This window comes from Cheilinus undulatus, linkage group 1 (genome assembly GCF_018320785.1).
Source record: "Cheilinus undulatus linkage group 1, ASM1832078v1, whole genome shotgun sequence".
Classification (NCBI taxonomy): Eukaryota; Metazoa; Chordata; class Actinopteri; order Labriformes; family Labridae; genus Cheilinus; species Cheilinus undulatus.
The window spans coordinates 11,989,364-12,013,794 of NC_054865.1; the positions used below are offsets into that span (position 1 = coordinate 11,989,364).

Consider the following 24,431-nt stretch of genomic DNA (forward strand, 5'->3'; position numbering starts at 1 on the left):
GTTCATCAACAAAAAATCAACAAATTTGAGATTTCTTAAAAATATTGTTTAGGTGAACAGACCCTTTAAGGAGGCAAGCGTCTCTGTGCTGTGATCTCTTGGTTCATACAGACCAGTCAGATGCAGAGATGATGATGCTCATGACACTTAAATGTAAAAGCAAACATCCAAGAGCAGACCACAGCTGTGCTGGAACTCTTTTGATAAATATTGACTGTGAAATATTTGTGAGTCATGTGTTGACCTCTGAGCTGCAGGTTAGTCATCCTGGATCTCAAAAACCAAACAGTAAACACAAACTGTGTGTGCAGGCATGGAGTGTGTCTCAGACTGTAACACTGCTGCTGACTGACACATTAACACATACAGCGTGTTTCAGCGACTTACCTGGGCTGTCGTTGTGAAGGTACTGCTCGTCTGGCCTCCTCCCCCAGCCGGCTGAGGGAGGGAGACCGGCTCCTCGCCCCCCTCCCCATGGTCCGTACCACCACATTGCCATTGGGGCTGCCGCTGGGCATCTGCTGGAGCAGCTGGGGTGACAGGCTGCGGTGTAATGCTGCCGAGCCAGGCTGCGCGTGACCCTGCTGCGGGGCCCGGTGCGTGTGGGGCTGGGCGTGTTGGTGCTGCTGCAGATGGGGGCCCCAGTTGCCAGGAGAACCGTGCTGGTACTGACTCACTGTTAGGTTGTTGTCGCTGTTGGAGCGCAGGAGGACCCGCGGCGCCGAGAGCGAGGAGGGGGACTGGTCGTTTCCGCTGCCAGAAGACGGACCCCGGCGGCGCTTGGAGTAGGCTGGAGCCTCACGGAAAGGCACTGCAGAAGAATGAGGGAAAAAAAAGAGGTCAAACCTTTATTAATCTTTAAAAATATACCTGAATTCTTGCAATCTTGATTTGGGTAGTCATGATGTTTGTAAACTTTTGAACTTCCCACCCTTGAAACAGGCCATAACTGCTATAATGTGTGCATCTATTTTTATGCCTCTGTGCTGGTAATATTTAGAGCCCCAGGCTTTATTTTCCATCCATCCAGGGCAAGAAACCTTTGAGACTTTATTCAAACTTTGCATAGACTCTCCACTCTGACTCAAGGCTGAACTGATTAGATTATGGAGGTCAAAGGTCATTTTCAAATCTGTGCTAGACTATAGCAATGTTTTATAAATGCATGCCTCATCTCACAGCTTACATGCTTTAGATACAGTTTACCCTGCAGCTTTAAGGCTCATCACTAATCTTAAAGCCTAAACCATCAGTGTTTATTGTTTAAACATATCCGATAATTGTCTTTGTCCTCACACTGACTAAACAACAGCATATTCTTATTTACAAGGCTATTATTGATCTATCAGTCAGAAAAGCTCTGGAAATTACTATCTTCATTCTCAGGATCTTTTCTTATATTCTGTTCCAAAGGTCAGAACTAAAATTGGAAAAAGACGTTCGAATTTTCTGCTCCCTTTGCTTGGAACAAATTACAGAAGGACCTTAAAATCAATGACTTGGTCTCACTGGATGCTTCTAAGGGGATGCTGAATGACTTGGAGGCAAGGCTGCCCATAAGGGGGGACAAAGAGGAGAGTTTTCTGGGGCCAAGCCAGCTGGGGGCCCATGGAGGTCAGCAAAATCATGGTCAATTGTAAAGTTAATCTGAGGTTGTTTTTAACCTGAATAATAACCAATCTTATAAAAGCAACAGAAAATGAATTGTATTTACTAATGTTGTAGTATAATATAGACTTAAAAAAAATAAAATAAACACCCCTTTGCTTAAACAGAATTATCTGTTTTATTGGTTATGTCAACAATGTGGTTAGCACACTGACCTCATCACTAAGCTATAATGTGGGGAAATGTCAGAAAATTAGTAGTAGAAACTGAGACAATATAAAGAATTGAGTAATTGTGAAAAGAGACAAAAATGGGTTAAAAAGTGTCAAAAGTGGGTTTTGGTAGCAGAAAGAAAGTGGCAAATGGGGCATAGAGTGGCAAAATGGATGAAAAGGGCATTGTAGTGCCATGAGGGGTTAATGGTAGAAAAAAAGTGTGGCAAAAATGGGCAAATATGGGTTAAAATTGGCAAAAGGAAGTGACAAAATGGGAAAAAGGCACAAAAAAGGGTTTAAGGTTTTAGGGTTCCTCAGACCATTCTGAGGAACATGGATCATCCACTTCATATCTCCCTAAATGACCAAAGAAACAACGGTGGTGGACGGCTCCTATCCCTGCGCTGCAGGACAGAAAGATTTAGAAAATCTTTCATTCCATCAGCAATTAGACTTTATAATTCTACCATAAACAGATGAGAGAGACTCCAGACAATTGAATTTCCCTGTGGGGATAAATAGAGTTATTGTATTGTATTGTATTGTAAGTGGCAAAAAGTGGTAAAAATGGAAAAAAGTGACAAAAATAAGTCACAACAACGGGTGAATGGATGCATAAATGTTGCAAAAAAGGGGCAAAAGAGCAATTTATAGGTTGAAAATGACAAAAAAAGTGTGGCAAATTGGCAAAAAGCAGCAATAATGGATTAAAATGGCAAAAAGAAGGGGAAATATGGGTAAAGAGTATCAAAAACAAGCAGTAGAATAAGGTACATATGGCAAGAATGGGTTAATGCGCAAAAAAGAAGCTGCAAAAAGAAGTAGCAAAAAGGCTTAAAGGTTGAAAAAAAGTTGCCTAATTGGTTGTAAATTGGTGAGACTGGTTAAAAAGTAGCATTAATCAATAATCTGAACATCTGAACCCAATAATAGTTTGACACCTTTTAGTACAAAATGACTGCTAGCATTAATGCTTCTGGTCCAGCACACATTCATTGACATCATCAGTAAACCAGAACTGGAGAGGGCCAGTTATCTGGGTTTTCTGGAGCCCAGCTTATTCTGTGGGCAGGCCTGTTTGGAGGCAGACACATCTGTTCTACCTAATTTAAACCTTTTACAATTTTAGCTTAAATTTGACAAATCTTTGCTTATTTCATTATGCCATGTGTACTTGTGCTCTGTTGAGCTTGTATGTATGACTGCTAATTGTCTATCAGTAACTTTGTTAACTGTGCTGCTGCTGCTTGCCCAGGACACTCTCGAAAAAGAGATTCTACATCTCATCAAGGTTTTCCTGGTTAAAGAAGGTGACATGAAAAATAAATAGAAGAAAAACAATTAAGAATATTTGGTGTTGGATTCATCCCTTGATTGTGAACGTGACATCCACTTTTTACAAATTGCACAAATATCCACCAAGATCAAGGATACATTGAACAAATGTGGAGGTATAAAGTCAAAGATAAAAACCAATGCCACCCCTTTTCATGATCCACCACTGAAGTACACAATTAACCAGACAGTGCAAAGAGACCTACAAAACTTGGCACATAAAGTAAGAAAATTTGTGCTTGTTAGATTATCTCTTTGCTGTTACAATGCTTCCTGGCAAAAAATATAATACCGTTGGAAAGTCTGTTTATTTCCCTTTTAAATGGTGTCACGTGACTAGCAGAGCAGAGGATGTGGGTTGCACCCATGAAAGATTTGCCAAATCTTCCCTGCCAAACAGCTTTTTCTGCTGCAACTATTGACTCTTGTTTTGAACTTCTGGTACACCCAGGTGCTGACAATCAGGTGCCTAATTGGAACTTAATTGTCAGCACCTGTGAGCAAGTCCTGCTACAGTGGTCAGTAGGTGTCTGCTCCAAGAATCGGCATGCCACATTTGACTGATCTGGATAGGACCTGTGCAATAGGGCAACTTCAAGCTGGTGTTCCACAAAATCAAGGTGTGGCATCATTTGGAGAAAGCTCTACCATCCCCAAACTGAAGGCCAACTTCCACATACTGTATATCAGGGATGTCAGAGACAGGCTGTGAAGCGGGCGTCCCAAGAAGACAACACGCTGTTAACACCTAGGAACCATAGGCTGTCTTCTACAAATTTACAGTCAAGGTTTGCAGGACAATATGGCCAACGACTCTCTACCCAGACAGTCCAGGACAGACTGCATGCAACCAATATGTCTGGTCTCATGGGGCTGCCAGGAGGCCTGCCATGACTGCCCTTTACCATCAGACCTGTTTGCTCTGGTGTCAGCATCATGTGCACTGGAACCTGAACATGTGGAGGAACGTTATGTTGGTGTGATGGTGTGGGGTGGCATCTCCCTCACTGGAAAAAGCAGGCTTGTCATCATTGGAAGCAATCTCAATGCAGAGAGATATCAAGGTGAGATTCTGCAACTGGGGCAATCCCATATCTACACAGTCTGGGACCGAACTCTATCCTCCAAGACGACAACACAGAGTGGGGTTTATCAAAGACTACCTCCAGAATTTGCGAGTAGAGAGGATGGAATGGCCTGCCAGCCTGCTACTCGTCCCAAAAATGCATGTTCCTCACAAATGTGGCACCATTTAATAAGGAATTAACAGGCTTTCCAACATTATAAGGTTTATTAAAAAGAAGTATTGTTAAACAAAAAGAATAATGTACCAACCACACATTTCCTGACTTTTTGTGCTAGGCTTATAACCAGCAGTTGGTAGTTCAGGTTAAACCATAAAATAAAGATGAAAATTGGAAGGCATTCTTGTTGCAGACACTGACATATTCTTAGTATAAGTACAGTGATGGAAAAGAAGACAAAATATAAATGCTAACCTTTACATTCGTGTGTGCTTGGCAGGGCAACATTAGCACATACATGTCTGTCTGTAAATGGATTTTTCTGTGGTGTTCTTTCCATGTCTGTTCATTTTGATACTCATCAATCCCTCAAAATCTAATCATTCCCTCCTAAAACCATTACAGTACACTGTCCATCAAATAAACATCAGCTAACACACATGCACACTCACATACTGATCACTGAGATGCTGGTGATGGTTGCCATGAGGACTCAGGTTGATTATCACCTCTCATGACTGACTGTATTTCAATTTTGTTGGCTTTCCCCACAAACACAACGTTGTAATAAAGTCTGATTTATTGCAGTGGTCTCAGAAGGTTTGCTGCAGCAGGTTCTTAATGCCTTAAAAAGAGGTGCACTAATCAATATCAATTGTAATAAATCAATGTTTTAATTTTAAATATAATAAAACACATGAATATTAACTTGTGTTAGTATGTGGGTGATCTGAAGAGAAGCGTGAAATTACTTAATTTGGATTTAATGCAGGAATGCATATGAAGTTGATAGGGTGCTGATGCTTTACATTTTTTTATTTCTTTGAACAAACTTTCTGTCTTCTTGACCACACCCCCAAAAGAACCAGTATGAGTATCTGCTGTTTTCCCTGAGGCCACACACACACACATTTGTAGATATTCAACCAAGACATGTAATAATGAGTCTTCTAAAGGCATTCTCACATAAGCATGAATGTTTTGTACCATGCCTGGGTGAGATTGCTCCCCCTTCCCTTTCCCCTGTGTTAAAACAGGATCATCACTCTGTGCCTGAGCACACTGAAGACGCTATAGCATTATCCCATTGTGTTCTCTATATGCATATGCAATAATCTGTTGGTTTGGTAATCTCAGTATGATAGACAAAAATAGGCTGGAAAATATTGTTAAAGTTTGGAGAAAGATTGCTGGCTTTGGCTTAAATGGTCTTGGCTGTGTTTTTCAAGTGAGAGCCACTCAGAAGGCAAAAGCCATCCTAGGAGACCCACAGCACCCTCAGAGTTTAGACTTCTGCCATCAGGTAGGAGGTTAATTTATGCCAGGAGAGCTAATTCTAACAGATACCGGCAGTCATTTGTTCCATTAGCTGTTGGGTTTTTAAACAAGCTGTCGGCACAGCTGCCATTACTCAAACCAAACACTTTTGACTGTTGGAATTGTGTAATACTGGACTGTTGTGTATCATATCAAATCTAACCTATCCTATCCACCTGCCTATTTACCATGATGAAAGCCATGGGAGCTACATCTGACATGCAAGGCTTGTGTGTAATCTGACCAAGACCTGGATCCCTCATATGAAACTACACTAAGTTATTACTCTTAGGACCTAAAACCTGTTAAATTGAAGCTGATTAACTCATTTAAGTTAACATCTCTGTTAACAGCTTTACAGTTAAAGTACAATCTTTCAGTAACAGTGCCTATCTCTGGTAATCTGATGATGTTTTACTTTACAGATGGACAGTCTAATAGAAACTCCCCCATGACTACAGGTAGCAGGTGTTTGGACCAATCAGCATCCTTTTTGGAGAACAAGGCAGTAGCTATGGGTGGGGTTTAGTTGCACTCAAAGCCATTTACAATGTCTGCCTCCACTGCAGTGATTAGCTTGGATATAGCTCTAGCACAGTATAGATTCTGTATAAAATACCGACTTAAGATAACATTGAAATCTTTTCATGATGGGAAAGAAGTTATTGCTCTTCTGCCGACCTGGTTCAGCATGAGTTTGTGAGAGTTACAGAGGGAAAGTGTTATTTGTTTGAGTGGTTGTATACAGTGGATGCTAGTGGAGTTACTAGCTTGGATGGAGCCAGAGCAGCAGTTTAGTCAGAACTGGGCAGCATTTATTTTTACTAAAACAAGGGCAGAGAGCCACACTGACGGCTTTTCACAACAGAAGAAAGGTGTTTGCTCTTCTCTCAGTCTGCTTCAGAACGAGTTTGAGATCGTTATGGGTGGGGTTTGCCGGTGCATCCAATGGCTGCTGCCGCAGTAGCTGTTAGCTTGGATTTAGCTGATGGAAAGCAGCAGTTCAATGATACCCAAGTGGCCTTGGTATCAATTTTATTCATCGAGAAGCTCCACCATTAACAATTTATGGCAGCGGTAACCTGTCAACTCGAGAGAAGCACATGCGCATGACCATATTTTGTCTTGTCGCTCTGATTGATGAATGTTACAGACAGAACATCTTTCCAATTACCTTCTGAGAGTGTTTTTAAAAGTCCTATCTTTCCCAAATGCTTTTTATGGGAACTTTCCCTGATGATTGTATAATACATCCATCCAATGGATATTTGCAACAGTTGATCTGGCGTGTCAGGTATAAACGAATATAACACTGTCAAGAGGATTTGGCTGTATTACGTCAGAGTGAAAATCTATATATGATGTACAGTACTGTGCATAGGTTTTAGACATGTACGGTGCTAAGGATTCATGGCAGGGCCCAACGTGCCATCAGCCAGGGCTGAGTGGCCAGAGTCAAGCTCAACACCAAGGTCAAGCCCAATGGCATCGTTTGCCTGGTACTTTTCACCCCTGATGATACACTGAGAGACCGCTGGTAGCTGGATGGGACATCGGCAGTACAACAAGGGGCTCCAGGCAACCCCAGTACAGACCTGGACGGTACCCTAGGCCGTGCATACTCGCCACAGGCAGGCAGCAACCCACCACATCCACGCATTACTTAAGCCTCAGGTTTTGGCCCAAACATGCTTCAAAGTTCTGCATAGTACTGTATCTCCATAATTTAATAGAACAACATTACTCAGATTCACAACACAGTAAACCACTTCAACTGAAGAATATAGCTTGTTATTGGTTTGTTAGCTAAGCTAGTACTCAGTCACGAGTCTCTCTCTGAAAACCACAGCAAAAGTTCTTCATTTTTAAAGATAATTTTTACACACTTAATCACACATTCTTACCAAAAATATCAAGGAGGGGCACATAAGATATGGAGATTCCCATTGTAATTAATGGCCTACATAAATATGCATAGGTAGAAACAATGGGTAAAGCCAAACTTACTTGGCTGTTTAGAAATATATAGAAGAGAAAGAACAGATACTAGGTTGTACATGTAAAGTAAAAAGTTATCAGAAAACATGAACAAAAGTAAAAATATCTGCTAAACTAAAGTTTTTCTGCTGTGCTACTTTCCATCTCCTGATTTATCAGTCTCTTTCAAGTGTGAAGCTGCAGACTGATAACACATCCTGACAGTGATAGACAGTGGCCTCATGCCACATGCTTCTCTCTCTCTGTCCATCATTAGCATGATTATCAGGATGACATGAGCACAGCTGAGTTCCTCTGGTCCGCTCTGCCTGACTTTCTCTATTGGACTGTTCCAGTAAAGGAGGTTGGTCTTGATTTCCCCACGGACGCTTTCCTCCATTACACCGCAGGATGACGAGCCTGCGACTGCAACCAGCAACGCTCCTCCCAGAGCAGAGCAGGGCCTGCAGCATTTCCAATAACAACCTCATGACTATTGGCTGATTAATGCGATGCTAACAGACTAGCTTTTCTGCTGCAGCTTCCTGCTGTTTTCTTCCTTATCAGGGATTCACTGAGTCATTATCACCCTCTCAGACTAATTCCAGACTTTCCTCCGTGCGTGTACTCCAGGCATGTTGATGAAGAGAAGAGGTGATAACATATAATGAGCTAGCACATTGAGGAGCCACCAGGCTATCTGCGTGTGTCCCTCAAGTGTGTGTGGCCCTTTAGCTGGCAGGGAAGATTTTAACTTCAGCTGAACACACACTTTTTTTTTTTTAGCCACTCACTTCTTTTCTCTGAGTCTCACACAAATTAATTATCAAGTAAAATGGGGAGGGGGCTGGGGAGTGAAAACAAGTCGAGCCTCTTATGTAAGAGTTGGAGAAGCAATCAGTGAGTCGTCATAATGAAAGGCTGTTGAAGCAGAGAATACAGTTCAGAGGTCAGAGAGTCTGGGAGCTCTCAGCGCGGCTGAATGATGATGTTGACATTAAACTAACACTCTGAGCTGTTAGGGACAACAGATCAAACTCTGTTTGTATCTCCAATGAGTGCCAAATGATTTGTGCTGAAACTAATGTGAAATTAAGGAGTTTTTACAGATCAATAGGAGCTCTAACCTGGCTGACCTTGAATCTGCAGAGGACCATTCAGTTGTGTTTCCTTTGTTAAGAGCTGTTAATGAAATCTCCGGCCAAAAAGAGGAAAATCAGCACACAAACAACACAAACTTGTGCTACTGTTTGGTTTGTATCATGCAAAAGAGTTATAGTGCATTCTATTGCTGGTTTATGTAGAGTGGCTATGCGTCCTGATGTTCCAGGTACCTTCCTGTCTTCCAGCTCTGTGTCCTGAGTCAGAATGAATACATATAACTCTAAAATGTCCTGGTTCATGGAAGGCTTTCCATAAGATTTTGGATTGTTTCTCTGTGAATTTGCACCCATTCATTTTGTAGAGCTTTTAAGAGGTCAGGCACTGATGCTGGACGAGATGGCCTGGCTCACAATTTCCATTCCAGTTCATCCCAAAGGAGCTCAGTGGGGCCAAGGTCAGGGCTCTGTGCGGGTCAGTCAAGTTCTTCTACACCAAACTCATCAAGCTATGTCACTATAGTCCTCGCTTTGTGCATTAAGATTGGCTTTCACAGGAGATAAGGGGCCTAGCCCAAACCCTAAAAAACAACCCCGTACCATTATCCCTTCTCCACCAAACTTCACAGTTGGCACAATGCAGTCAGACAGGTACGTTCTCCCAGCGTCAGCCAAACCAAGACTCACCCATTTGACTGCCAAACACAGAAGCATGATTCATCACTTCACAAAACACATTTCCACTGCTCCACGGTCAACACTCCATCCAACACTTGGCATTGGATTTGGTGATGTAAAACTTGCGTGCAGCTGCAGATGCTTCCACTTTCTAATAATATCACTTAAAGTTGTCTTTGGAATATCCAGCAAGGATAAAATACCACAAACCATCTTATGGCAAAGGTGGCACTCATCCCAGTACTTCAGAACTACCCATTTTGTATTGCAAACGTTTGAGACTGCATGGCTTGATTTGATACACCTGTGGCAACGGATCTGATTGAAACACCAACAACATCAGTTAGTAAGAGGTGTCGCAGAATACTTTTGTCCATATTGAGTATGTCTTTCAATGCTGTTATCAAGAGTTTTGCTGTTTGCATGTACCAGTCTTAGTGTGCAACTGCTGCTTAGTTAGTGTAGCTTGTCGTACTGATGAGACCAGCTGTGTAACATCAAGTGGGCTGGCTTTACATCAAAAAGGAAGTCAGAATTTTCCAAACAGCTACAGGAGATATACAGCTTCCTTTGAAAATATCATGCATTAATATGCTGCGTTTTATAAATGCCAGCATACAAAGACATCTTAGGACTAGCAAACACAAATGGTATGTGTAGACTGGAAGTAGGTATCCTGTAACCTCTTCAGTTAGGTGAACGCCACTGAAAAACTTAACAGAACAGATATGTTCTGTACACCCGTTCAGTCCTTGTTTAGTGTTAACTGCTGTTTTAATTAATTGTATTTAAAGAGTAACTAAAGCCCAGAATTTCAGCTGAGGTGCCTCTACCCCAGAATTTAAAAAAATGCTTTTTGAACGTCATGGACCAGGCTAGGAGTGAGGAGGGATTAAACAAGTCCACTCCCTCCTTCTTGCTGTCCCTTATCAGCCACATCATTTAGTCTATGCAGCTTTATAGAACTGATTATCTGCCATAATGTCATAATTAATGTGGACTTACCATGCGCTAAGTGTGGATGATATTTGCTCAAATAGAAGACACAATTTCTCATGTAATTGACCTTGTTCTAAGAAAAGCATAGTTTATTTGTGATTGCGGTCAACAACACTACGTTACCCATAATCCTAGAGTGTCACAGCAACATCTCTGATTTGCCTTTGCTTGTGTTTGGAAAATTTTCAGAATATTTTTCTACATACACCATAAACATTGTGAAATTATTCTAATTGTGTAAAGTTTTGGCCACAATAACTGAAAGGTGAAATTCTAATATGACATTCTAGTTATATTTAATATATCCAATAAGAGAGCCACAAGCTGGAGAGGCTAGTCATTGGATAAAATAAAAAATCCCATAACGCACTGCTTCCCCTGTGCAGTGAGATGACAGATGGGTTAATTACAGTTATGTGAGTCTACTGTCAGCGGTGACGCAGAGCGCCAATGATTCATACATCCCTGGAACCTCCATTTACAAAGTATTTATAGTTTTTATAGTGAGAAGAAAATGAACCAGGAAATGATTTACAGTTTTGTTGTTATGTTGCTATGGTAATGGACTAACTGGTAGTCCAGTAGCTTGTACTTAGCTCTGACAGCACGGACAAAAAGTCACACAAAGAGCAACAACAGTTAAGGTTTTTGTACAGAGCTTAACAGCTGGAGCTAAGCCCACTGAGTCTCTTTTTTTAAGACCTTATACCTCTAAAGTGCAGGTACACACCAGCAGCTGTAGACCTTTTTACATCAGTGTCAAAAAAAAATAAAGGTTTCAGATCTGATTTGCCAAGTCCAGAAGGTAATATGTTCCACTGAGAACACAGAAGAACATTTAGTTTGTTTCATGACACAAAAGTAATAAACAGAGATTACTGTTCATGCAAAACCTCACAGCAGTTATGCTTCAAGATGGACATGATGATGATGTATAAGCTGCATATTATCAAACTGCATGTCACAAACTGAGTGGCACAATTATGAAAAAACCACTCCTCAACAAAGTCTATCATGCAAATGTTGCACACTTCCCCATCTGGGATAGGATGTTTGAAATATAATTTTGTTTTCATGTCTAATGCAAACATTTATAAAGGGGACATATGATGAAAACCCCATTTTTAAAAGTATTTTTGCACATATATGGGTTTCCAGAGTATTTACTGACCTACAAAATGTAAAAAAAAAAAGTCGACCAAGTTGGCACACCTCAATTTAAACAGAGTAGAACGTCCCAAACAGGAAAGCACTCAGTAACACACAGAGTACTTTCTAAATGAAACACCAACACACTGCCAATCATTAATCTCAACGCTTCATCAACATTTTTTTTCAAAACAGGAAATCACCTTCAAACAAGCAAGGTAACATGGACCATTAAGAAGGAAGTCTTCTGCATTTAAAGAGACACGAACCAAAAGAAAGGCCATTTAAAGCTGGTTTATACAGGGTTAAACACTTCCTCTGGTGCTTGATTCATATTATATTTTAACCGAAGCACAGCACAGACATTTCATTTAGACCACATGGAAATGTTAAAACACAAGGAGGGGTTTAACATGTCAACCTTAAACTAAGGTTATTGTTGTGTGTCATGTATCACAGATCATGTGTACTGTATGGCCATTAGTTTCAGCATAAGCAAGAAACTTTTCCTCCTGGGGTCCAGCGCTTACATGGTAACAGAAAGGGAAGTACAATACCATGTGGATAGTATCAGTACCAGCAGACATGAACATTTTTGCACGTGTGTACTACTATATGTAACAAGTGAACACATCAGCAGAGTGTACGGATGTACAATAAGGCTATGATTTTAAGCCACACTGGGGTAAATTGTCCAACTTTGCATAATTTGTTTAGAAAGAATCATATTTAGACCTGTGAACTGATTTTTCTTGTGAGGAATTTATTAAAAACAGCCTTCATCTGGTGTCTGCTTGCACCCTAATGACAGGCAAAGTCTTCTTTGTTTTTCAACACTGCAGAGTTAAAGCAGGAAAAAAGGAACCTGCTGTAGATGAAGATTTGTATTTCATCCCCATTCCTTAAACTAGAAGTTTCTAAAGACTAAAGTTTCAGGTCTGAAAAAAGGCTTATTTTGAGAAAAATGTGTTTTTCTTGTCTGTATTTAACCCCTTTAAAGGATTGTTTCAGGCAACTCCAAAGTTGTTCTTTATTCACAAGAGACTATTTCAATTTGAAAGTAAAAGCTCAATAAAAAGGGATGCTTTCTCATTTATTGCTCTATAAAGCTCACTAGAACTCATTCATTAATATCCTCTTAAATTTTTTCGAAATGATGTTCCTAAGAAAGTTTTTTAGGGGAATCTACTTCAGACTGCTGAATTGTTGGCAACGTGTTCTTAAACTGATCAATGCAACCTACTTGTAAGATGAAAGCTTGTGCATGTTTCTCCTAGTTAGTAGAGAAACACTATTTTTATTCCCATATATGGGTTGTATATTCCTGTGTGGGGTTTGCATGTTCTCCCTGTGCATGCATGGGTTCTCTCCGGTTACTCCGGCTTCCTCCCACCACAGAGACATGCTTGTTAGGTTAATCGATCACTCTGAAATTGGCCGTACGTGTGAATGTGAGCTTGCCTGGCTGTCTGTCTCTATATGTCAGCCCTGTGATTGACTGCCGACAGTCCAGGGTGTACCCCTCCTTTCATCCAATGACAGCTGGGATAGGCTCTAGCTCTCCACGACCCCCAATGAGAAAAGTGGTATAGAAAATGGACGGATGGATGGATATTAAATATATGCAAAAAGAGAGATAAGTTGGAAATAAATAAGTTTGAAAACTTTTAAAGATGGAGTTATGGCTAGTACACTCATAAAATTATCATATTCATCATTAATGCTCGGTTTGATTTTCCCGCCAAAGCTTCAGCAGATGGCTGTTGAACATGAGTTTGTTTCTGCTTGAGGTTTCTGCCTGTAAATGGAAGTTTTCCTTGCTACTAAACTTTGATATATGTTAAAAAGGGCTGATCTCATGTTAAATTAATGTTGAGTCTTTATAAATGATTTATCAAAGGCTGCAGCCTAGACATGCCCTCTTTGTGAAGTGTCTTAAAATAACTCTGGTTTTGAAATGGTGCTACACAAATAAAGACTTGTTTGACTGATAATGTCATTCATTCAGATAGTACTGCATCTGAAACTACATATCTTTATCTGTAAAAAAAAAATGCAGCATTTCAGATAAACTACAATAATAATAATAATGTTAGTAAAATGGGGGAGGGGCACTGGACCCTGTCAGCTCTGATTGAAATATATATATTTTTTCAAAAACATGATTACAAACATCATGTATAAAACAGTGTATTAGTGACATCTGAATAGATAAAATTAAGAGGATCCATTCTTTTGTGGGCTAAAAAGTTTAAGTGAGGGAAAAATTAGAATTTTTTGAGATTAAAAAGTCTATGTTTAGAAGAAAAAAACCCTCAGAATTTAATCCGTAAAATTACCGGTACAAAAAATTCAAAATTTCAGACTTTAAAAGCCTTAAATGTTGACATTTATATCTTAAAAATGTTGGGTTAAAAGTTAAGGTTAAAAGTGTAATCAAACTGAATACAGTGGTTTGATTTTTATCTTTTTCATCTTAAAAGTTCACATGTTCTCAAAAGTTTTAGATGACCCCTTGGGACAGCTTCTGGAATTACATAAAGGTGGAGGAAAAAGATTGACATGTTTTCATGAGGGGTCTTTCAATTTTAGAAAATCTCTGCAACTTGATTATTAATGTTACTGTATATATATATATATATATATATATATATATATATATATATATATATATCCAATATCGGTATCAGGTCAGATATGGACGTAATTAATAGAGCGGATATCTGACTGACGGCGCTGATCCATGTGACCGATCCAAATCCATCCTACAGTTTGCAGTAGACCATGAACGCACCGCAGTCTAACACGAGACAGTCTGTGTGTAACTGAGCTAGTATTAGTTGGGGATGTTCTTAGCGGTACAAACTTAGTCGATGAAATGTAAATCTATATTTAGAATAGTCAAAACTAGTCTAAAGATGAGAGAACACAAAGAGGAGTGGGTGTGACAATAGCCTGATATACTCTCTACAGCGTCCCCGGAGGTGTGAAAATGACCGGCAAAGTATATGGAGTTTCTGACTGACCACTTTCTTCCATGGTACAAAAAGAAGAGCAGTGCCTTCTGTAGCAAAATTTTCTTCATGCATGACAATGCTCCATCTCATGCTGCAAAGAATACCTCTGTGTCATTGGCTGCTATGGGCATAAAAGGACTCATGGTGTTGCCCCCATCCTCCCCTGACCTCAACCCTACTGAGAACCTTTGGAGCATCCTCAAGCTAAAGATCTATGAGGGTGGGAGGCAGTTCACATCAAAACAGCAGCTCTGGGAGGATATTCTGGCATCCTGCAAAGAAATTCATGCAGAAACTCTCCAAAAAGGTGAAGGTGATATCAAAGAAGTGGTCTTTATTTTAACATGTAACTTGGACTGTTAAGATGTTTTTGATTGAAATAGCTTTGATTTCAGTAAATATGACCTCCTAATGCTGCAAATTCAACACATGACCATTTTCAGTTCTTTACAACCAAAAAAAAAAGAGTTTTAAAACGCTGTCGTGCTTAATAAAGTGGAAAAGTGCATTTTGGGGTTTTTAATTAAAAATAATAATGGTTATCATTATGAAGTTTGTTCAAAAACATTTGAATTATGCTCTAAAGGCTGATAACTTGAAAAGTACTCTGACTGTCATTTGCATTAATATTCCAGAAAATAAGTGAAAAATGTCATTTGCTTAATAACGTGGAAAGCGGTGTATATATATATATATATATATATATATATATATATATATATATATATATATATATATACTTCCATTTCTATATGCTGCATTAAATGTTTATGTTCTCTGGATTTAGGAGTTGAAGTCTGCCTCCATGACATTTGCATGTAAAAGATCTATCTTGAAACAAAGCATTCTGTACCCTGTACCAAGCCTGCAAAAAGTTCAATAAAAAAAAAAAAAAAACAAATTAAAAGAAAAAAAAAAATTATTTGGTTCACAAAAATGTATGACTTTTACAGTTCAAAATTTCGTTTTTTTGTCTTGTAAATCAATGACCTTTTAAACTTGAGAATTTTGATTGTTTATTTAAAATTAACAGATCCTCTTTATTATATCTTTTTTCTAGAGTGGCCCTAATACACTATCATAATAATGGATAGATCTTTTGTTCACGAGCAAAAGTAGGCCTTTTATGTTTGGCTTTTTTCAGTTAAAAAAATTGATATTGATATTTATTTTTTTTCCAAGTGGGTTCTGGGGGCTTAACTTCTTGGATATCTGCCAAGTTTGACCGTTTCTTGCAGCTGATATCATTCTTCACTCCTGTGCTTCAACATAAAAGCTGCAATATGCTACCTTATTTACAATTATAGGCATTAACATGCAGCTCACCTACAGTGAAGACAGAATACCAAGTGAAGTATTTCAAAAATGAAAGATATTATTTAAGCATCTTAATATAAATCACTATTGACTGACACTGTCAGAGACAAATGGAAAAACACTCCTGCCCCCTAAGTATAGAAACATTCTGTATGAAATATTGCTTTGCAATTTAAAAGAAACGTGCATACTGTAACTTTCACTCCAGCTTAGATGAGTCTGGAAATATCAGCAAACCAGCAAAAATCCAAAATCATGCATCTCTAGTGGCAACAATAACCTAGATCTTTGTGCTTACATTGTTCATAATAAAATTGTCAAGTTAAGTAATTCTTTGCAAAATGTTTTTTTTATTAACTTTCTAGACAGTAAAAACCAGACTACAATGATGACCCTTGTCCTACTAAGACTTAAATGATGCTCTGCAGGCTTCTTTGACATAAAAATCTAATTTTCTTGCTGCAGTCAGACGTACATATGTGCAACATTTGCACAAACAAACCCATCTTGCACATGCACGGGGATCAACCTGAACTGTCAGTATAAAAGCATAAATGCACATCCACATCTTGTGCAAATCACCAACCATACTCCTTTAATCTAAAAGTCTCCCACATTTGCTGCCAGAGCGTTTTTCCCTCATTATAAGTTCTACTAATGAGGTTAATGATGTGAACAAGTTGATATAAAAAGCTGTCAACTCAGCGACCTCATCATTCCTGGAGGGTGCAGGTTTTTGGCCCCTCTTCCCGCCCGTAGGCTCCTCACCCCCTGTGCTGAGTCTCATTGAGAAAATAGAACCAAAGCGTCAAACCACTGACACGGTTTCACACGCAGGCAGATGGATGGGATGGCTGTTTGGGTGAAGGGGACAGGACAAAGTCACGTCTGTAGGTGTTTTCTCCAGCCTTCACTCCCATTTTTCATCTCTGCCTCTGACCTAAAAAATACCCCACTGTCTGTGCTGCTGCCTCCTTTTTTCTTTTTGTCTGAAAACTGGCGGATTATTCTCTAACCTAAATAAGCACCAAGCTTTCTACATCCAGCAGGGACGGTAAAAAGAGCATGTTATTACTGAAAGAAACAGAAAAATCCACTTTCACTTGTGTTGAAGAAGTACCAGAGAACCTCTCCACCTGCGCCTGGAGTTTTCAGTGCAGGTATGCGCGACACTAGACGTCCGGAGCTGAAGCGCCTGATTTGAAAAGTCCACAAAGAAAGATCTGCAGCTTACCTTCCTTTTTTAAGGCATTGATGATCGACTTCATGTTTGCTCCTTTGCTACTCCACTCAGCGTCACAGTTGGTTCATATCACAGGACTTTAGAGCCTGAGGTTCCCCTTCAGCACCACGGACAGCGACTCCGCCGAGCGCCGCTCTCATCATCCCGCTCACAGCTCCACTACAGCGGCTCACAGGGAGACCAACACGACCCCCTCTGCTCACACACATGACTGCCATTACCCCGCCCCCATTACACACCTCCCCCCCTCTCTCCCTCTCTTTCCCATGAGGGAGAGCCTGTACTGCACAGAGAGCGCCAGAGCAGGAGAGAAATCCAGTCAGTGGCAGTCCGTGTGGAGGATTTCAAGTGAGTAGAGACGAATGATGGTGTGAAAATTGCTGCTTTTAAGGTCAATAAAGCTGGTAATTTAAAGCAAACAATGCATAAAGAAATGCTTAAATATGGAGCACCAAGGCTCACAGAGGTCAGATATGATATGTGTGAAGGTCTTCGCAAGGCAAGTTTATATGAGCATGGCGCAAAGCAATTCAGAGGGCTTAACAGGATAAAAAAGAACATTTATAACATTAAGAGTTTCAAAAGACGGCATAAACATTGAAAATTAAATGCATACGTTTGATCACAAGCTAAACAGATATAAAGAAATGGCGTCAAAAAATACAGATTCATCTGCAGGCTTTTATCTGAATGGCATAGATTCTGACTATAACAAGAAAGTAAAGTTTATTTGCAGGGCTGTGAAAAAAGCACATTCCTGAGCAAATGCAAAATGCAGTTTTTAAATGGTGATTTAATACATTAAGGTAAAAAAAAAAAAAAAAAAAAAAAAAGCCATTCAAACCTGCTGAATTAAGAAATCACCTAAATAGATCCGGTCTGTCAGTAGCCTTAAAGATCTTAAAAAGCAACACATCATGTCATGATCGAAAAGAAATTCAATAACAGAACAGACACAAAGTCACTGACATCTATCAGTCTTGAAAGGGTAACAAAGCCATTATTAAGGCTTTGAGACTCCAGTGAACCACGGTGAGAGCCTTTATCCACAAATGGGGTAAACTTGGAACAGTGATGAACCTCCCCAGGAGTGACCGGCCGACCAAAAAAGTATCGACGACTCATCCAGGAGGTCACAGAAGAACCCAGAACAACATCAGAAGACCTGCAGGCCTCACTTGTCTCAGTTAAGGTCAGTGAAAAAAATAGCATCCATGGAAGAGTTCTAAGGCTACAATCACTGCTGAGGCTTGTCTCACATTTGTAAAAGAAAAAAATCATCTTGATGATCTATAAGACTTTGGGGAAAATATTCTATAGACTGACTTCATAAAGGTTGATAAAGCTTTTTTGGAAGGTATGCATCCAGTTATATGTGATGTAAGACCAACAAAGCTTTGTTTTTTTTATAAAAAGAACATCATACCAACAATCAAACATGATGGTAGTATTGTGATGGCCTGGGGCTGCATCGCAGCTCAGCTTCAGGGCCCGGACCACTTGCTGTAACTGATGCAGCCATGGATTCTTCTCTCTACCAGAAAATCCCAAAAGAGAGTGTCCAGCCATCAGTATGTGCCCTCTGTGCCCTGTGCTTGGGTTTTCTCCGGGTACTTGGGTTACTACCACAGACCAAAGACACGCTTGTTACATGATCTAGTGACTCTAAATTGACCACAGGTGCAAATGTGAGCATGAATGTTAGTCTCTATATGACAAGCCTAGGATGGCAGAATTACAGAAATGTGATGTTTAGGTTGCACTACGCTGCTGTTGCCTTTTAACAAAATATTGATGAGTTTGTTATTAAGTAAAAATAGAATGAAATCACATATTGGCATTATTAGAAATGTTTTTCTCACCTTTGAGCATAAGCCAGCATTCTCTGTGATAATAAGTAAGTTGAATTACTAGTTTGGTCATCCACAGACTTAAATCCAAAAAAAAACTTTCGTCATGACTAACCTCTGTTTAAGGAAACAGAATAAAAATGACTCCTAGATTACCATGTGACTATCTTGATTTACTCTTTCAGATACGCTACACTTTAACAATGCTGTAGCAACAAAATTGAGATCACAATTTCATCACAGTACACTGAGAAGCCTTGGCCTGGGTAAAAGTTGCTCTAAGTAGTGCAGCAAATGTTGTTATGAGAAGGGGCTCCCTGATTGGTGGGTCAGTTGACCAACCAGACCAACAATTGGCCAATTTTACATTTCCAGAAAAAAATCAAATGCAGAGAATACATTTGTTTCTAAATGTAGTCCCAGGTGATAAACCATAAAGTAGTGCAATATTTTCAGTCTGCCTTTCAGTGTAAATGTGTTTTTTAATTCAACTGTTTTTTACTCATGCAAATTCTTCACAACTGAATCAAGCAAAGTAAACCAGAACACCTTTATATGATTACTACAAAGACGTAGTACTTCCTTTGTCTGGGGTCTGCTTAGAGATGAGTCACGCCCTCATGGTACAGGGTGGTTCATACTTGATCTAATGTTACCATGTGTTACTAAATCCTCAGATAACACCCTGAATTCATCTTTGAAGCAAAGGCCTGTGAGAAAGAAAAAATTCATGCACATTAACTAAATAAAAAATTGGAGAAACATTGTTTCTTACAGTGTTGGGTAGCATCACACATGTAGTCACCTTGTGAATGTCTCCAACAGAGATATTTCTGCTTTTGCACTTTTTTTTTTTTTTTTTAAATTGGTTAGTGATATTTTCCTGAATTATGCATTTATCAAATGTCAGATTTTTCACAGAGATTTGCATCTGTTTTGGTGTCCTGCAGTGATCTAAATGCTACTGCAGTGACTTTATAATAAAAAAACAACCTAAAGGACAAAACTGAACTATGTACAACATATATTTATAAAGTTTAAAAATGTTGGAGAAGGAAGGAAAAAATCCACAAAAAAAGCTTTAAATAACAAATGAGAGAAATGATACTTCCCCGTTAAGGAATTAATTGAAAATTGTCTTGGTTTACAGGCTGATATCAGCGATGTTTCTTCTGGATGATAAAAGAAGAATCAGCAGCGTGAATCTGATTTACAGTCGCAGCCTCAGGTGTTTAGGCTCCATTCATCTGCTCGGATAAAATTAATAAAACATGAAAGAAGAGAGAAAATAACAACTGACTGTGCAGATTGAAAACCCCAAGAGAAACATTCTCACTCACACATACACACTTTAAAACCTATCTCTCTTCTGAATAACTGATTGAAAAAAAGGAGACGGGATGTAAGTTAGGTAAATAAGAACCTTGGTTACAACAGATACAGAAATGGAAAGCAAGGTTAGAGTTTAAACGGTCAATCTTAGCTTCATAACAGCAACATAGCAATAAAGACTTGGGGCCAGATTCACAAAGAACTGATTGCACCAGCTGATAGCTCCATGATCCCTGCAGAATAAGCACCCACGATCTGTCTGTTTCTTTCTTTCTTTTTGTTTTTTTAACAATATCCAAATACAAACATGCAAATTACAAAGGGACTTCCCCTAACCAATGCCAAAGATTCACACAAATCACAGCTATGGAAAACACCACAATCTCACACCACAGAAATGGATAAATTCCAATCTGGAGATTATAGGCTGCTGTACAACTACAAATGTTTATGACTGTGGTGCTGACCATGGTGCTGAAAGTCAGTCAACCACAGTGAACCTTATACAGTATTTCAGCACCTGCTCCTTCTGTTTAATTAACCATAACTTGATATATGAATATTACAATCAGTAATCACACCTATTTAGTTATACACTGGTCTTGATGTTGCTTGATAGCACCACTGTTACTTCCAGTGGCAACTGACCTCCAACACAATAAGCCAATCCCATTTCTTGCTGCTTAACAATACGCTCCAACATCCAGCTTGTAGACTTCGATAGAAAAGCTTAAGAAATGCAGATGCAGAAAAGTGTCTCCTTTTGATAAAGTTACATGGCAGACCACACTGGCAGCTCAGCAGAAAGAAGATCAAAAATGATTTCAGATATTGTTCCCCTTAAGAGACCACAGCGTTAGCAAAGTTCGCTGTAAACTGACAAGTACCACCTCATAAATTATATGGGTAACAATTTGTGTAGCATCACTTTGCAGCAAACTTTGCAAAGTTACAATACAGTAAGTTAGGTAATTGTTGCTAACATTATGGCCTAGTTCACCTTTGTAATGTTAGGTGTAGTCCTTTAAACTTAAGGCCTTCGCATACCAGATGTTTTTTTTTTTTTTTTGGTTGTTTGCTTTTTTTGTGACTGATTTGCATATCATCATTTTTACAAGCCTGTGGAGAGTCAATGCAAGCTTTCATACCAGCAGTGTAATTTTACCACACAAAATTTAGGCTAATATTTTTCTTAATGTGATTGATTTCTCTAAAGCTTTGCTCCCAACAAGTACACATCAATCAAAACGACTGTTGTCTACTTAGCAAGAGTTTTTAGGAAGACGGAGGAACATCCTCCTGTCTATATCACCCTGCTAAGTTATATCTGTTTTTAAGTCATTATTAAAATGCCCCACATATACCCATGTGAACCAAACGCATTATGCCCTTTCCAACCTAACAGGACTTCATGCCGATGATACACTCTACAATAAAGTCACATCTTACTTCAGATATATGGCTAATCCCTGCTCAAGGACAATCAGCTCCCTGAAATTACCCTTCAGCCCAGTCCCACGACACAAAAAGTGACCTCAAATGCACCCTTAATAATATCATTAATGTTATTTATTTAATCGAATGAGTAAGGTTGGTCCCTCCTCCTAGCCATCTTGGCTAAAGAGAGGAAGAAGAGCAGATCATAGCACAGAGAAATAAAACAGCACTGACTGGGTTAGAATGTGCATAATTTTTCAGAAAAACGCGTTGTTTCTGATGTGCATAGTAAGTCATGCCACAGTTTGCCCCTAAAGATTTGCATTTTAGTGTCATTTATTTGTGTTACCATACGTGTGCAAAGACCGTCATCATCAGTTCTTCTGGCCTCTGATATTCAGACACCAGTATTAACTGTATGTAAACATTAAAGTTAAAGCCCACCCAGCAGAAAACTTGAGCACCATCATGATGTCGATACTGAATTTCCCTTAAAGCAGAGTAAATCACAATAAAAAATTTGTATTTGGGCTTATTCTGCTAGTGAGCTGCTGTTTTAACTTATAATCTACTTTTGAAATGAGATTTGAAAGGTGAGAGGCGTTACTGGAAGTTGTAAGGGACGTTCTCTATTAGATCAGTTATTCTCAACTGGTGGGTTGGGACCCAAAAAATGGGCCGCGGAACTGTTTTTAGTGGGCCGCAAATGTTTGTCTCTCAAAAATGGTTGTAAAATTCTATAAAGTGTACATTGATACCATTTATTTTTCTTGTGATAGCAGGTAAAAATGATGTTTTTTTAGTATTTTAATTAATTTATCTCATTTTCTTGTGGTAACAAAGCTGCTTTTCCCATCATAGTGGGGGACTTCCTCAAGCTCTCTGAACAACTGCCAAAAATGTAAATGTTATCTCAGATAAATGGAGTAAATGTGTTTGTTTTATCCCATTTCTTTGTTCATTAAAATTATTTGTTCCATTATGATTCAAAACTAAAATATATTTCACAAAATAAATACAATTGGTTTTAAAATTTTTGACATTTGGGTCCCAAATTGTCATTGAAGACAGTGTGGTGGGTCCTGAAGCTAGACCAGTTGAGAATGACTGTATTAGATGATGATTGCTGATGGATTTGAAGGCTGCCAATGCTTTGAATGACAGGGGGCGCCTAACTTAGGCAAACAGACATCATCACAGCTGCTTTCAATTATAAATCTATTGTTTTAGACTGATGCTTTTTGGTGAAATATTTATGAGAACAAATCTTGTATTGATTTGGAACTCTGTTGTGTTCTTTATCTACTTTACTATTGAAAGAAAACAGCCTTGTAGTGCAAAATGTATTAGAAAAGATGTCTTAAAGTATTATCTAGTTGTAAAAATGTTGGTTTGTTTAATCAAGTTAATAAATTTCTTAAATTTCCCCCCTCCAACCCAGGTGGAATCTATTTCTCTGCTGAGATCAGAATAATCCAGATTTTTTTGGAAAATTATCTCAGTCCAAATGTTTTGTACAACACAAACTGAAGGTTTGATCAGGAGAAGAAAATCAGGAAATGATCAATAGATGATGTAGGAATTTGATGCTTTATTTTGCCCTGAGAAGGTTGTATTGAACCCAACACTGTTCATAGTAACTTGATGGAAAATGAGGAAAATAGAGGGAAATATGGGACTTTGGGAGGTGAACTGGTGGGCAGCTTCCTCAGGATACAATCCTCACTGTTGCCAAGCAACCCAGAGGGGGAGGGCTTCACAGATCATTAAAGCAACTCTTACACACCAGCGTGCTCACCTGCCTGTTCTGTGATGTAACGTCCACGTACATCACACTCTCTCTCTGTACTCGGCCTGCCTCCACTTCCTGTGATTTCCTTCTCTGTGGATTCTTTCAAACCGTCCTGTCTAATGAAGGATTTTCGCAGCTCCTCGCTCTCTCTCTCTCTTTCTGCTACGACTTCAAAGCTGGTGACACGCTGATACAAACCCCACCAAGGCCTGACCCCACCGAAGGGCCACGGAGCAGATGGCAGCATGAAAAGCATATGTTGTCATTAAGTATGCAATAATGCAGCCATGAGGGCAGATTTCATGAATATTTCCATACCGTGCAAAAACCACTTCAGACAAATGAGTCCAAATATAAAATATGGAGGTCAGCAAAAGCAGTGATTAGTGGAATTCACGAAAGAAAATCTGCTTCAAACAAAGTCTTTGTTTATATAGTGCTTTATTATATTAAACAAAGTTAGCACCTTTGAATATAAGTGGAATAACTGGAAAGTATCTGGACACTAAAATAGTGACTTCATACTTTTTAGTGTACTTCAGGAGAGTTTCATATCTTTAAATTATTTGAAGAGCTGGGACCATATCTGTTAATCTGCTAATTACTGGTGTGAACATTTTTGTCCATTTTAACCTGGACATGAACTTCCAGTAGATTCAGTTTCTATTAACATCATTTTCAAAGCAAGAGCACACCACTGCCTGCATATGAGAGCGTATTAAATTACCAGTGACAATGCCCCGGGTGCTTTTATTGTGAAATGCTGCTATATAAAATGTGCTCATTCTGTTGTTTTTGCCCTCTTTCATTGTGCCTGTGTC

General features: G+C 39.2%; 1 protein-coding gene across 1 annotated transcript in view; it reads right to left on the reverse strand.

Annotated features, from left to right (window-relative positions):
* The window catches only part of LOC121506994 (SH3 and multiple ankyrin repeat domains protein 2-like), a 351,623-nt gene that overhangs the window by 201,320 nt on the left and 125,872 nt on the right, over positions 1-24,431 (reverse strand). Inside the window, exons 10-11 of the mRNA XM_041783083.1 lie at positions 678-811; positions 388-581 (exon numbers count right to left, since the gene is read on the reverse strand). Coding sequence (XP_041639017.1) covers positions 388-581; positions 678-811 — 328 coding nt within the window. The remainder of the gene's footprint in view (positions 1-387; positions 582-677; positions 812-24,431) is intronic.